Below are 16,941 nucleotides of genomic sequence, written 5' to 3'. Positions count from 1 at the left end.
CACCATATATGTGCTCACCGTCCTCCACCATATATCTGCTCACCATCCCCCAGGTGTCTAGGCTGAGCCATGCTTATGGTGGAAATCCACATTTTGCTGCCGGCTGATCCCCAGAACCTCCATAAATCCAGTCTAGAGACATAGTGTCTGCAGCACAGAGAAAGAAGATTATCCGAGAGAAATCCAGAAATACAGGACAGGGAACACAGCTCAAGAAAGTGACCAGGGTATTACAGGCTGATATCACCCCGCCCCTGCCCTACTCTGGACCAATCAGTGAGCAGTGTGGGTGGAGGAATGGATTTAGTGTTCATGACCCACCTGTGCTGATCTCTGTAGGAGTGTCCTCCTCTATAAATGTCCCCGTTATTCCATCCTCCTCCATAGACTGCTGATCATCCCTCACATACGCCTCTTCTTCTGATTTCACCTCAAATTCTATATCGATTGGATCTCCACTCTACATCAAGAGAAGGAGAGAAAATATCATCTGTAAGATAGAAGATTTATTATTGTGACATTAAATAGAAAATCCGCACATCGTCTCCATGAGTCCATGTTCTAGATTCTCTGTCCCACAAACCTTGTAATGGTGAGGGAAGGTGAGATCTTCCTGTGTGGAATCCCGGGAATATAGAGGACGGGGACATCTCTCTGGTGGGTTCCTGTAGCTGGATGACTCCACCATGGTGTCCTGGTGCAGATCTTTGTGTCCTTCTGGAATCTCTGACTCCTCCATCGCCCCATCCTCATCATCCTCCTCTTCTTTTATCTCTTCTTGACCATCAACTGTAGAATCTCTCAGGTTTCCACTCTGAATATATAATAAAAATGACATCAATGGTAACAATGCAGATAATGTTCAGATCCTAATTCTACTATCAGTGATTGTTCCTCATCTACCTGATGATGGTGAGGGATGGTGTGACCTTCCTGTGTGGAATCCTGGGAATACAGAGGATGGGAACATCTCTCTGGTGGGTTCCCATGACTGGATCCATCTACCTGATGATGGTGAGGGATGGTGTGACCTTCCTGTGTGGAATCCCGGGAATACAGAGGACGGGGACATCTCTCTGGTGGGTTCCCATGACTGGATCCATCTGTAGGAATCACACACACTGACTGAATCCATTGTTTCTATGTGTTTATCAGCTGATGGGGGATCTAGGTGGATCCTCCGTACTGCTCTCTCCTTTCCAATAAAGTCTCCTCTTACCCGGTGATGTGAGGGGCGGCTGATTGTCCATCATGACGTCTTTGTAGAGGTCCTTGTGTCCTTCTAAATACTCCCACTCCTCCATGGAGAAATAGACAGTGACACCCTGACACCTTATAGGAACCTGACACACACAATGATACAGTCACCATCCAGACACATCCCTTGTCTGTTACTGGAGAATGTCCCAGAATTCCCGGCACCGCTCACCTCTCCTGTCAGCAGCTCCATCATCTTCTTGGTGACTTCTAGAATCTTCTGCATGTTGTGTCTCTCAGGGTTTAGGGAGTCACATGGAGGCACTGTGATGGTCATATGATCACCTGACTTCAGAAGAGGAAATCTCTGTATTGGGGAACCAATAGAAACATCATGTTAGACTCCCAGAATCCTCCTCACCTCTCCGGTCAGGTCTGTGCTTTATTAATAGAGACAAGAATGATGTCATCTGACCTCCCAGAATCCTCCTCACCTCTCCAGTCAGGTCTGTGTTTTATTAATAGAAATGAGAGTGATGTCATGTGACCCCCCAGAATCCTCCTCACCTCTCCGGTCAGGTCTGTGTTATTAATAGAGATGAGAGTGATGTCATGTGACCTCCCAGAATCCTCCTCACCTCTCCGGTCAGCAGGTAGATGATCTCCAGGGTGAGGTTTAGTATCCTCTCAGTCATGTGACTCCGGTCCTCCTCCATCCTCATTGGTGTCGTCATTTTATCTACTCTGGCTTTCTTATAGAGAGATCATTTTGACAAACTGAAGTAAGAATTATTTGGAGTTTCTCGTAAATATAAATCAGATCTTATTACCTCCTCCGCTGCCACTTTCAGCAATGTCTCCTCTCTAAGTCGTAAGTTGTGGAATTTCTTAGCTCAACCTGACATCACTTCCTGTCTTCCATAAAGACTTCCTGTCTGAGTAGAAGTGAGATCACCTTGTGGAGCTCAGAGGAACTGCAGCCCCGAGAACCGTCTGGTAGTGTGATCCGGGCCTTGTGCTGGGTGTGCATGGACTGTATGTCCTCATAGAGGGGTCACCTCCACTCCCACCAAGGGGGACAGAAATATACAGTATCCCCCAGAAATGAGTCCCCCCTCCCCCAGACTGTATACAATGTATATATATATATACACACACACATTGAAGGAAATGTGCATTTGATCCCCTGCTGATGTTGAATGTTTGCCCACTCACAAAGAAATGATCGGTCTAAAAATCGAATGTTCGGTGTATTGTAACACTGAGAGACAGAATAGCAACAACAAATTCAGCAGAAATGCATGTCTAACAAATGATGACTGATCTGCATGTTCATGAGGGAAATAAGGATTTGATCCCCTTCACAAAACATGACTTAGTACTTGGTGGCAAATCCCTTGTTGGCAATCACAGAGGTCAGACGTTTCCTGGAGTTGGCCCCCAGGTTTGCACACATCTCAGGATGGATTTTGGCCCACTCCTTTTGGCAGATCCTCTCCAAGTCATTAAGGTTTGGTGGCTGACGTTTGGCAACTCGAACTTTCAGCTCCCTCCACGGATTTTCAATCGGATGAAGGTCTGCAGACTGGCTAGGCCACTCCAGGACCTTAATGTGCTTCTTCTTGAACCACTCCTTTGTTGCCTTGGCCGTGTGTTTTGGGTCATTGTCATGCTGGAACACCCATCCACAACCCATTTTCAATGCCCTGGCTGAGGGAAGAAGGTTCTCACCCAAGATTTGATGGTACATTGCCCCGTCCATCGTCCCTTTGATGCGGTGCAGTTGTCCTGTTGTTTCACAGTTGGGATGGTGTTCTTGGGGTCATAGGCAGCATTCCTCCTCCTCCAAACACGGCGAGTTGAGTTGATGCCAAACAGCTGGATTTTGGTCTCATCTGACCACAACACTTCCAACCAGTCCTCCTCTGCATCATTCAGATGTTCAGTGGCAGACTTCAAACGGGCCTGGACATGTGCTTTCTTGAGCAGAGGGACCTTGCGGGCACTGCAGGATTTCAGTCCTTGTCGGCGTAGTGTGTTACTATTTGTTTTCTTGGTGACTGTGGTCCCAGCTGCCTGGAGATCATTGACAAGATCCTCACTTGTAGTTCTGGGATGATTCCTCACTGTTCTCATGATCATTGACACTCCACGAGGTGAGATCTTGCATGGTGCACCAGACCTAGGGAGACTGACACTTGTTTTGTGTTTCTTCCATTTGTGAATGATTGCACCAACTGTTGTCACCTTCTCACCAAGCCGCTTGACGATAGTTTGGTAGCCCAGTCCAGCCTTGTGTAGGTCTACAATCTTGTCCCTGACATCCTTGGACAGCTCTTTGGTCTTTGCCATGGTGGAGAGTTTGGAATCTGATTGTTTGATTGCTCCTGTGGACAGGTGTCTTTTATACAGGTAACAAAATGAGATTAGCAACACTCCCTTTAAGAGACTGCGTCTAATCTTAGCTTGTTACCTGTATGAAAGACACCTGGTAGCAGAAATCTTGCTAAATGATAGGGGATCAAATCCTTGTTTCCCTCATGAACATGCAGATCAGTCATCATTTGTTAAACATGCATTTCTGCTGAATTTGTGGTTGCTATTCTGTCTCTCAGTGTTACAATACACCGAACATTTGATTTTTAGACCGATCATTTCTTTGTGAGTGGGCAAACATTCAATATCAGCAGGGAGCAAATACGCATTTCCTTCACGGTACATTACATTATACATTGTATCATTATATACATCCTATTATACATTGTATCATTATATACATCCTATTATACACTGTATCATTATATACATCCTATTATACACTGTATCATTATATACATCATATTATACATTGTATCATTATATACATTCTATTATACATTGTATCATTATGTACAGCCTATTATACGTTGTATCATTATATACAGCCTATTATACATTGTGACATTATATACATCCTATTATACATTGTATTATATACATTCCATTATACATGGTATCATTATATACATTCCATTATACATTGTATCATTATATACATCCCATTATACATTGTATTATTATATACATCACATTATACATTGTATCATTATATACATCCTATTATACATTGTATTATTATATACATCACATTATACATTGTATCATTATATACATCCTATTATACATTGTATCATTATATACATTCCATTATACATTGTATACATCCTATTATACACTCTATCATTATATACATGCTATTATACATTGTATCATTTTATACATTCTATTATATATTGTATCATTATATACATCACATTATACATTATATAATTATATACATTCCATTATACATTGTATCATTATACATATACAGTTGCAAGAAAAAGTATGTGAACACCTTGGGATTATGTGGAGTTTTGCATGAATTGGGCATAAAATGTGCTCTGAACGTCATCTAAGTCACAACAATAGAAGAACACAGTCTGCTGAACATAATACTACACAAACATCACAGTGCAGGGAGGAAAAAGTATGTGAACCTTTGGACCTAATAACTGGTTGACCCTCCTTTGGCAGCAATAACCTCAACCAAACGTTTCCTGTAGTTGCAGATGAGACCTGCACAACAATCTGGAGTCATTTTGGACCACTCCTCTTCACAAAACTGTTTCAGTGTAGCAATATTCTTGGGATGTGTGGTGTGAATCGCTCTCTTAAGGTCATGCCACAGCATTTCAATCGGGTTGAGGTCAGGACTCTGACTGGGCCACTCCAGAAGGCGTATTCTGTGCTGTTGCAGCCATTGTTTTGTTGAATTACTTGTATGCTTTGGGTCATTGTCCTGTTGCATCACCCATCCTCTGCGGAGCTTCAGTTGGCGGACAGATGGTCATACGTTTTCCTGCAAAATGTCTTGATAAACTCTGGAATTAATTTTCCCATCAATGACAACAATCCGTCCAGGCACTGAGGCAGCAAAGCAGCCCCAAACCATGATGCTCCCTCCGCCATGTTTCACAGTGGGGATGAGGTTTTGATGTTGGTGTGCTGTGCCTTTTTTTCTCCACACATAGTGTTGTGTGTTTTTCCCAACAACTCAATCTTGGTTTCATCTGTCCACGGTATATTTTGCCAGTAGTGCTGTGGAACATCCAGGTGCTCTTTTGCAAACTTCAAACGTGCTGCAATATTCTTTTTGGACAGCAATGGCTTCCTCCGTGGTGTCCTCCCATGTACTCCATTCTTGTTTAATGTTTTCCTTATTGTAGATGCGTCAACAAAAATGTTAGCATGTGCCAGAGATTTCTGTAGGTCTTTAGCTGACACTCTGGGATTCTTCTTTACCTCATGCAGCATTCTGCGCTGTGCTCTTGCAGTCATTTTTACAGGACGACCACGCCTAGGGAGAGTAGCAACAGTGCTAAACTTTCTCCATTTGTAGACAGTCTGTCTTACCGTGGACACATGAACATCAAGGCTTTTGGAGATACTTTTGTAACCCTTTCCAGCTTCATGCAAGTCAACAATTCTTGATCGTAGGTCTTCTGAGAGCTCTTTTCTGCAAGGCATGGTTCACATCAGACAGTGCTTCTTCAAACCAGTAAACCCAAAACAGGTGTGTGTTTTTTAAGGGCAGGACAGCTGTCAGCAACACATCCAATATCATCACACTGATTGGAGTCAAGGTTGGCTCACTCCTGGCTCCAATTAGCTCTGGGAGAAGTCATTAAGCTAGGGCCTCACATAATTTTTCCTCCCTGCACTGTGAATGTTTACATGTTATGTGCAATTAAACCATGGCAACATCTAATGTTTGTGTAGTATTATGTTCAGCAGACTGTGTTCTTCTATTGTTGTGACTTAGATGACGTTCAGAGCACATTTTATGCCCAATTCATGCAAAACTCCACGTAATCCCAAGGGGTTCACATACTTTTTCTTGCAACTGTATATATCCCATTATACATTGTATCATTATATACATCCCATTATACATTGTATCATTATATACATCACATTATAGATTGTATCATTATATACATCCTATTATACATTGTATCATTATATACATCCCATTATACATTGTATCATTATATACATTCTATTGTACATTGTTGTGGGCTTTTGAATCACGTCTCAAGAATATGACTTTTATCAAGACATAGTATTATATGGCAAACAGCTCAGCATAACCGGATGTTAAGAGTTAATTTTGTCTTGGTTGAACCACCAAGAATTCTAGTTAAAGAACTGGAGAGAATGGGTGAAGGGATTGTTTTTCTTTCCTCCTAGAGACAATACTATTTTAAAGTTCTACAGGTGATCAAACACCATTATTCAGACTTCAATAAGCAGGTAAACATATACAAGGTCTGGACAGGACAATAGAGGAACCAAACTGATTGTCTGAGAGCTTACCCAAACCTTGTAGAGTGTGATGAACCAACAGACCTCTGAAACTATTACCATATACTATTGTTCACCAAGGGTGAAAGCATTAACAATTGTTTACCATGAGCCCAATACAAGGGCCATGCAAATAGAGAGTTTTTTCCCTACACAGAGAAAAATGTTGATTCTGAAACAAAGGGGTGAAATTCAGGACATTTAAGTCTAAAAGTTCACTGTATATCATTACAAAAATGTATTACAAAAACAGATTATAAATAAGATGTCATAGACTTTAAACACCACTAAATACTCAGCAATGGGAACTATATATCACTAACTTGAGTATTGAGATGATGGGAAGTAAGATGTATTATAAACTAGCATTAGTTACATGTCTTATCAGGAAACAAACAGGATGGTACTTCAAGGAGGAATAACCGAATATACACCTTTATTCCATGGTCCCTATTTAGAATAATATAGGTATCACTGCTATATCTGGAAAGAGCCGTATATTTTATTCCTGAAATTACCTGAAGATTCCACCCAAGGTATGAGTCATCTCAAATACTCACATTGTTCTGTGATACATGACCGCCACCTGGCGGGCAGGTGAGAAATAGCTTATGTACACACATTTCTCAACTAGCCAATCAGGAAGCCTGGTGGGAAGGTATCTTAGAACAATGGACTAGTGGATATAAAAGCCCATGTGCTTTAAGAATAAAAGAACCTCATAAAGACCTCATGGAAAGACCTGACATCTGAAGAAGATCTCTGCTGAAATAACTACTCTTCCATCTTTTCAAACTTCCTAAAACTTTAAACCTCTAAACTTATAACTTCCTACATTCTCCCCTATTGAATCTATCACTTGCCTATATATCAGTCTAAAGGCGTTCCACTGCCAGCTAAATCCACGGGAGAGTTGCCTAGTCTGACGTCCGGGTGTGGTGAGATGTTTATTTGATTTTGTATTAATTACTTTCTCTGTTGTGTAGAATCATAAAATTACCTTAGTGTATTACAACAATATTGGGTAGTTAGATATATGTAGAAAGATACTGTGTTACTGTTAAAAAATTGTTTATTGCCATATTATAAATTTTTCCATATTTCATAATTTATTGAATATTAATAACCAGAGTATCACATATCAAGGGCTTACTTCTTGCAATCCTATGGCCACGGCATGCGAGAATATAACCTTTGAGATATTCGAAATTATTATTTATTAATAAATTTAATAAATATCATATCATTTAAAATTTGTGATTGATGTAATTAGTTAGAGACATTATTAGTGTGTCTTACATTGGTAGGATATATTTTTGATTGTGTGTACCAATATTCATTTATCACCAGTCTTTTGCGTTTTGTGTTAATATATATATAATTTTTGTACATAAATAAATTTTTATATTTATCTATTATAAGGCAAATTTTGTGTGTATGGTACGAAATCATATTGGCTAAAAGAATTCAAGGTATAATAATAAGTGGTGATCAAATTATCAAAGTGTCCAAATTATTGGTTTATTAAATATTTGCCGTATTTTAACGGCTGGAGGCACTGTAATATTTCATCTAAGGGAAAGGGACACGCCCTTTATAAATAATATATATCCTTACATAAACCACCACAACATAAATTTGGAGGCACTGCTGAGATCCATAGAAATCGTACCATAACACAAAACACACTGGTGATTGTATATTTGTACACTTGGTCAAACATATATTTTATATCAAAATGGCATCCAGTAATCACGGATCCACCTCTTCCAAGCATAACGAGGAAAATATGGCGGCTCAAGGCATTGAGCAAGAAGCTATGAAGCCAGCTCGGAAAGCTGCCGGTGCTTGGCAGAAGTATGTTGAAAATGAAGTAATAGATTATCTCCGCAAGAGATTAAGTTTGGGGGATAGCAATAAGGAATTTGTGGATGAAGAGAAAAAGCAGGCTATTAGCACTTTTGAGGACCTGTTCAACCAAAAGGGCCAGGTTGTTGGGTTTTTAATAGCATTTGCTGGAGCAGAAAGTGATAGAAGCCGTGACAGACTTCTCCTAGAAGCTTGGCCCATGTTATGGTTCATGACCGCTGGAGCTGCCCAGCGGACCATGACTATAAGGGAAGAGTTGTCAGAGGCCCGCCTCTTGTTAGAAAGCAAAAATCAGGACATTGAGTCTTTGAAAGGGAAGCTTGGTCATGCCGGTATTCGTTTAGACGAATCCGAGAAACATTATGATAGATTGGTCGGAGACTTTCGAAGTGCTCAGGACCTATATGAAAGAAACTTTCAGGAATTAAAACAACTTCAAAAGAAGTATCAGGACTTAAAAGATGAGGTGGAGTACTTCAGATCAGAGAGGTTATCTCCTGTCAAAATTAAAGTTCACCCAGGGGATAAGCATGACCAGTCAGAACTTACCTTGATAAAATCTGAGCAGAAAACTCTGGAGGAGCAGATTATAAGGTTGACGGCCCAAATAAATTCTGGGGTCCAAAGACGGACCAACCCAGTCAAGCCAGAGGCTGATGAGCGGAGATACCCGCATCACAGCGAAGTATCTGATAGTGAGTCAGGGTCAGAATATAGGTCACCTCCTAGGCTTTCAAGATACACTCCAGAGCGCTCTGAAGAAAAATATGAGGTTTCATATAGGCCGGAAGGGAAATCCCAGGGGTCATTCAGGAGATATGACACCCAAAGGTTATTAAGTTCCTGAAGGACACTGTTCCTATGTTTTCTAAGAAAGGGTCCCTTGAGATCACCGAACACATGAGAACATATGAACAGACGTTAGAGATTCTGGGCATTAGAGATGACCACACCAAAATAGAATTGCTGCCATGGGTGTTTGAAGAGAAATACCGGCAATTCTTTGAGACCTTGAGGGCCTATTCCAATCAGTCCTGGAGAGAGGTTAAACATAAGTGCCACATGGAATTTGGGCCTTATAAAACTGTAACCTCTGCCAAGGCTGCGGCCTACAATTTAAAGTGTGGTCCTCACCAAAGCCCTGCAGAATTTCTGGCTGTCCTCAGAAATGCCTATTTCCTGGCTGAAAAGGATCCCAATCCTAACCAGCCAGAATTCAAGACACTATTCTATGAAGCATTACCTGCTTACATAAAATTGGGACTTGCAAAGGATTACAGAAAGGGATGCTCTCTTGATTGGTTGGTGAGAGAGAGTGACTATTTATTCTCGATCCAACAGTCCAGTGAGGGCGGGATAAAAAGAGAACCTAAAAATAGCCCCAAGATAGTAGCAGCCACTACCGTTTCCCCTCCAAATCCAAATTTGCAGGCAGAGAAGAAATCATATGCGGAAGTAGTCCGTGGGGGTAAAACCAATGGTTCCCCTCGATTTGTACCTCAAACCCAGCAAGTGAAGAAGGTCCATAACTTTGCACCCCAAAACCAGTGGGTGAGAAAGGATAGACAAAAGTCAGGGAACTACGGTAGTGGAAGTGAGAAGAATAAAAAGTATGGTAAGGGTCAGTACAGTGATGAGAATCAAAGGAGGCAATGGTATCCTCAGAGGTTCTATTATCCTCGCCAAAACCAACATGGGAATTTTTATGGGAACCCCAATTTCAATAGGAACCATAATTATATTAAGAATCCCAATTTTAATAAAAACTCCGACTTCCAAAGATTTCCTCCACGCCAAGAACACCCTCAGGCTCAAAGGGGGGATACAGTACCCCAGGCTCCCTTTAATAACAGGGAGACCCCAAAACCTCAGAGAGAACAATGGCGTCGGGATCAGAGCAGTAGTTCTGACTCTGAGTCTCATTACCAGTCTCGTCCAAAATACAAGCGCAAGTATAGGAAAAGGGAGAATCAACAGAATGACTCCTCTGAGCGTATTGGACAAATAGAGGCACAGGTCAGCAAAATGGCTGAACAAATGGACAGGCTTGTCACTCAATTTCCATCCAATCCTTTTTTAGGAGCAGCTCCTGTGACCAACCAAGGGTCACAGAATTAACAGGCAACCAAGCCTTAAACCAACAGGGGAGGACACTGAGTCAAATGACAGGAGATGTGTGCCCCGTCCCTGACACGCCTACTAATGGAGAAGCTAGTTCTCAGGCAAAGGGGGACCATTTGTTGGTTATTAACGATTCTCCTGTTTTTCAGTGTCCATCTATTGCCCCTAATATAGTCGCGGCATCGGAAGTCGTCGGGATTGACAAGCCAGACGGAGCACCAACTTCTAGTTGTGCTTCTGTCTTGAGACAGTCCAAGAATCCCACCAGGGAGGATAAGGGTGATGGGTCCACCACATGCGGTGAGATAAGAGCTAGTCATAGGTTATTGAAGGGCCCACAGATCTTCAACCACACTAATTTCATGTGTGAGCTGACTGAATCTGATGGGAGATATTATGCCACGGTGCAGGTGCAGGATGCCAGTGATCTTTCGATTGTCGGCTTAATAGACACTGGATCCCAAGCAACCATCATGTCACAGGAACATTTTGACAAAGTGGCGAATGTCATGCCCACCAAGCCGAGACTTAAAAGTTTTGACAGCTCATTGATTGGTGTAGGTGGAGACCCGTTACAAGTCATGGGTACCGCCTGGCTTAAATTGAAACTGGGTAATAAGGAACTGAGACACCCCATCATCATTGCCAGTATCTCCCAGCACCACATGATAATTGGGATGGACTTCCTAAAAAGGCTGAACACCATAGTTGACTGTGTGAACCAAGTCCTGTGGTCACAGGTAAATACCCCAATTAAATATGGGAAACTTAAAACTCCCCATTCCCGACAACACTGCCACCTGGTGGAAGAAAGGCCTGGATCATTAGAAATCCATTTCAGGAACAGCCAACTTCCTGATGTAACGGTTATCAAACCTGATGACCATAACCCTATCAGAAGAGATGAGGAACACATTTTTAGAATTCCCCAAGATAAAATCAAAGATATTTCCCTCCAAGATGACATCCTTACGATATCTTTTCATCAGGAGGATAAACCAAGAAAAGGGGGAGATCACACCCAATTCTTGACAGGTATTGAAAGGGTTAACAGCGACTTGTTTATCCCCATCCGCATAAATGGTCTTAATAGGTCAAAATATGCCAAACTAGATTTGAGACAGGAACACAGCTTTGTAAGCCATGGGTTGATAAAACACCTGACCGAAATGGAAATGATCCGTTTCTCCACACCTCAGCGTCATTGGATTTCAGACTCCCTTGATGACTCTGATGATCACAATTCAATGGCTAGGTGTCTCTTAAACGTCACTGTAGGAAACAAAACAGCCACCCATGTGTTCCTAGTCTTGGATAATCCCCAAACTAAAATTTATTTTGGCAACGATATATTACATCGCTTTGCAATGCAAGTCGACCTAATTAATGACTGTTTATGGAGTCGACTAAAGGGGGACCCCGAAAAATACCAAAATCTGGACTTAGCTTTAAAATCCCAGCAACAGATGCCTTATGCTGTTGAAGTCCAGGTAGCCCAAAAGATTACAATTCCTAAGGGCATAAATAATTTCATACTCCCCATCCAAGTTAAAAAGGGACATAGACTGAAGGGGTCAGATGCATTGGTATGCCTCTCCCATAAAATGCAGGGGGAGGGACTGAACATTACACACACGCCCCTAGTCAACACACATCAATCCCCGATGTACATTTACATCCATAATCTGTCCAATCAGGACATCGTCTTACCCAAAGAGACCCTTATTGGTCTAGCGGTAGAGACTGAATATTATACCTTTGGGGTCACTAACCAGGTGATTGGACTCATCCCCGATGAATATTTGTCGGAGGAACAATTAATTGAACAAACATTCCATTCATTACCAGAGGGTATTTTCACCATAGAGTCCATTTATCCATTCGATTCTAAAGATGGCACCTGTCGAGTCGAAGAGACATCAATTGTCTTTGATCACCCAATCAAAGAACAAGAGTACCCCAAAGAACCTGGATGGCAGGAGAACACACACACACATCACATACCCAATGACCTCACCACGAAACTTGAGGAGGCATATGAGATAGGTCAGCCGGAAAGCTTTCCTGGATTCAAGGAGTTAGTGGAAGAGATGGTGGCCCTCGCCGACGCGTGTGCCAGTGATCTCGACCGACAATTGCTCCGAGAGCTTCTCCTTGAATTCCAAGAGATCTTTGCCAAGGATTCTTACGATTGTGGGACTACTGACCTACACATCGCTAGGATCCAAACAGATCCAGATGCCCCACCAGTATTCGTAAGACAGTATAGGTTACCATTAGCTTCCTATGAATCTCTAGCTGAGATTATCAGGAAGTTACATGAAAGGGGTATAATTCGGCCCATCCACAGCTCCTACAACCACCCGATCCTGGGTATTTTAAAACCCAATGGACAATGGCGTCTGTGCGCTGACCTCCGTCAGCTAAACAAGCGTGTGTACATGTCAGGATGGCCTGTCCCATACATAGACCAATGTCTAGCCCAGCTCCAAGGATCCCAAGTTTTCACAGCCTTGGATTGTGCACAGGGGTATTGGACCATAAAGGTGAGCGAGGAAGACCAATACAAACTGGCCTTCAGTTTTGGGAATCGACAATATTGTTGGGTGAGAATGCCTTTCGGATTCATAAATTCTGGACATGAATTTGCTGTGTTCATGCACAAGGCCATGCCGGACGCCTTCGAAAGGGGGACGTTGGCATATGTGGACGATATCCTGATCAAAAGTACTGATATGGCCAAACACATTACAGAACTTCGGCATGTCCTGGGCCAATTAAAAGCAGCAGGAGTAAAACTGTCCTTACAAAAAGCCCAGTGGTGTCGCACGAAGGTAAACTTCCTAGGCCATGAAGTTACTGCTGAAGGTTTGAACCCACAAAAGAAGAAAGTTGAGGCGGTTCTGAATTGTAAAGTCCCTATTAACCTTAAAGAATTGAGATCATTCCTAGGTATGGTAAACTACTCGCGTAAGTTTATTGATAATTACGCCGAGATAAGCAAGCCACTGCTTCACCTACTGAAGAAGGATGTCGAATGGTCGTGGGGTAAGAAACAGGAGGACGCCATGAAGGAATTAAAGGAACGTCTCACACAAGCTCCGTGTCTCGGATATCCCGAAGGGGGTAAAAATTTCTATCTAGAGACAGGGTTTACGCAGGTAAGTATGAGTTCTGTTCTTTACCAGAAACGTGATGATGTCAGTAAGGTGATTGCCTATGCCAGTAAAACTTTGTCCCCGGTTGAAGTAAAGTTCAGTGACTGTGAAAAAGCTCTATGGTCCACCGTGTGGGCATTACAGAATTTCCGCAGTTACATTCAGGGAGAGAGAATCATTGTTGAAACGGCACACCAGCCTTTACAGTATTTAAAGAGTGAACGTATCAAGGGAGGAAATGTGTCTAATAGCCGCATCACCGCTTGGACCTTGTCTTTGCAAGGGTGGCCTCTTGAAATTCGGTACAAACAGAACAAGGAAAGTCCAGTAGCCCAGGGCCTAGCCGAGCTCCATGATTGTTCCGCAACTACGCCTACTATGGAGGGCCCGGACACTGACTTTCTGGAAGAACAACTGTTCTCTCCCTACAAGGTTTACGATGAAGAATACTGTAAACAGCTGCCGTGTGTATATGTGGATGGTTGTGCTTTTCATCACAAGGATGGGGAACAGCTCCAACTAGTGGCAGGTATTGGAATCGTTTGGACCCAAGGTGTCACCCCAATTTCTGTGGGATACAAACTTGGACCAAAAAGCAGTCAGGTTGCTGAACTTACTGCAATTCTTAGAGCAGTTGAGATGGCTATAGAGTTCAACATCAGAGAGTGTGCCATCATAACCGATTCCAATTATGTCAGGAATAGTTTTGTGGAGTATTTCCCTAGGTGGAAGCGAAACAACATGAACAAGAGTAATCACAAACCCGTGAAACATGGTAAGCTCTTTTGTCACATCGATGAACTGGTAAGGTCCAATGATCTCACCCTGCACTTCAAGAAGACCAAAGGCCACTCCAAGGTTCTAGGTGCCGAGAAAGAAGGGAACGATCTGGCCGATTCTCTAGCCAAGGAAGGGGCAATCACCGGCGAACTGTTAGACATTGATCAATTTTTAGGTACCGTACAGGTTGAAGCTGTCACCAGGCAACAGGCCAGAACAGCTGGTGATCCGAATGCATTACAGTGGAGTCATGATTCTCCTAGTGAGGATTTAATTACTGCCCAAAAAGAAGACCCAATAATTGGCTTGTTTTACAGTCATATAGAAGATCCCAACCAAAATCCCATAAATAAGGAAGTACAGTTGTGACCAAAATTATTCAACCCCCACTGAAATTGAGTGTTTTGGCCAGTTTGACATTGCTTTTGATCATTCAGTCATCTTGCTTACATTTACATTAAAGAGGCACTTGTAGGTCAGACAAATATAACATAACAGTTATAATGAAATAACCACAAATGTCTTTTCTGTGCTCACAGCATTATCAGTTTTATTCAACCCCCAAGTGACATTCAATCTTAGTACTTAGTACAGCATCCTTTTACAGTTATAACAGCTTTTAAACGTGAAGCATAGCTTGACACAAGTGTCTTGCAGCGATCTACGGGTATCTTCGCCCATTCTTCATGGGCAAAGGCCTCCAGTTCAGTCACATTCTTAGGCTTGCGCACTGCAACTGCTTTCTTTAAGTCCCACCAGAGGTTCTCAATCGGATTTAAGTCTGGTGACTGCGATGGCCACTCCAAAATGTTCCAGCCTTTCCTCTGCAACCATGCTCTAGTGGACTTGGAGGTATGCTTGGGATCATTGTCCTGTTGAAAGGTCCAACGTCTCCCAAGCCTCAGGTGTGTGACGGACTGCATCACGTTTTCATCCAATATCTCCTGGTACTGAAGAGAATTCATGGTACCTTGCACACGCTGAAGCTTCCCTGTACCTGCAGAAGCAAAACAGCCCCAAAGCATGATTGACCCTCCACCATGCTTCACAGTAGGCAAGGTGTTCTTTTCATCATAGGCCTTGTTCTTCCTCCTCCAAACATAGCGTTGATCCATGGGCCCAAACAGTTCTAATTTTGTTTCATCAGTCCACAGAACACTATCCCACAACTTTTGTGGTTTGTCCACATGGCTTTTGGCATACTGCAGTCGACTCTTCTTATTCTTTGGAGACAGCAAGGGGGTACGCCTGGGAGTTCTGGCACGGAGGCCTTCATTACGCAGTGTGCGTCTTATTGTCTGGGCTGAAACTTCTGTACCCACATCTGACAAATCTTTTCTCAGTTCCTCAGCAGTCACACGGGGACTTCTCTCCACTCTACGCTTCAGGTAGCGCACAGCAGTCGAAGTCAGCATCTTCTTTCTGCCACGACCAGGTAGCGTTTCAACAGTGCCCTTTGCCTTGAATTTGCGAATGATGCTTCCTAAGGTGTCTCTTGGTATGTTTAACATCTTTGCAATCTTCTTATAGCCATTGCCCTTCCTGTGAAGAGAAATCACCTCTTCTCTTGTCTTCCTGGACCATTCTCTTGCCTTCACCATGTTTGTAACCACACCAGTAAATGTCTAGAAGGAGCTGAGTATCACAGTCATTTTAAAGCTGCCTAATTGGTGCTTATTATGCTTGATTGCTGCTCGGTGACATCCACAGGTGTTTTCAATACCTGATGGAAAGCACCTGTATGAACCTCTGTTCTTCAGAGTGGTAGTCTTTAAGGGGTTGAATAATTGTGGCAATGAAGAAACCACATAAGAACCATTTACTACTGTATTACATAAACAATTGATGTCATTTTAGTTGCATTTGGGTAGTTACAACGTCCTTGTAGGATTTGATTCTGAATACAATTCCAAATGTACACTATAGTCCCTAAACCCCTTTACAGCATTGGGGGTTGAATAATTTTGGTCACAACTGTATGTAGTGGGAATGAGGATTTACGTATCTTAATGAAATCCAAATCCCAATTCTCTTTATACCAGGGATTGTTGATACGAACCTCAAAGGGTGGCGTACAACAATGGGTCATCCCACTTAAATTTAGAGGTTTGATGCTACAGCATGCCCATGATGCTCCCACTTCCGGTCATCGTGGAGAAAAGATCACATATGAGATCCTGCGGGATTATGCCTACTGGCCTCATATGTTACGCGATGTGAAGGAGTACTGCCAAGGTTGCCTAATATGTCCCCAATTTCAACCTACCAAGCCAACTCACAGAGCACCTCTCCAGAAGAGGGGGATATGTATGCCTTGGTCAGACCTTCAGATGGATTTTATTGGGCCAGTAACAAAATCTTCACGAGGAAATCGGTATATGTTAACAGTTACATGTTTATTCACCAAGTATGTCGAATGTATACCAGCACC

At 42.5% G+C, this 16,941-nt stretch overlaps 2 protein-coding genes across 2 annotated transcripts in view; one reads left to right on the top strand and one right to left on the bottom strand.

The window, feature by feature from the left end:
• The window catches only part of LOC149464993 (uncharacterized), a 374,728-nt gene that overhangs the window by 169,652 nt on the left and 188,135 nt on the right, over positions 1–16,941 (top strand). The window lies entirely within an intron of this gene.
• Positions 1–16,941, bottom strand: part of LOC149464999 (uncharacterized) — a 111,685-nt gene that overhangs the window by 46,801 nt on the left and 47,943 nt on the right. The window contains exons 7-9 of the mRNA XM_089673775.1: positions 904–1,103; positions 584–814; positions 322–460 (exon numbers count right to left, since the gene is read on the bottom strand). Of these exons, the coding sequence (XP_089529901.1) occupies positions 322–460; positions 584–814; positions 904–1,103 (570 nt within the window). The remainder of the gene's footprint in view (positions 1–321; positions 461–583; positions 815–903; positions 1,104–16,941) is intronic.

The sequence above is a fragment of the Staurois parvus genome, unplaced genomic scaffold, assembly GCF_062004578.1.
Source record: "Staurois parvus isolate SC_StPar_1 unplaced genomic scaffold, SC_StPar_1.0 ptg000144l, whole genome shotgun sequence".
Taxonomy (NCBI): domain Eukaryota; kingdom Metazoa; phylum Chordata; class Amphibia; order Anura; family Ranidae; genus Staurois; species Staurois parvus.
This window is presented reverse-complemented; position numbering and strand designations above follow the sequence as displayed.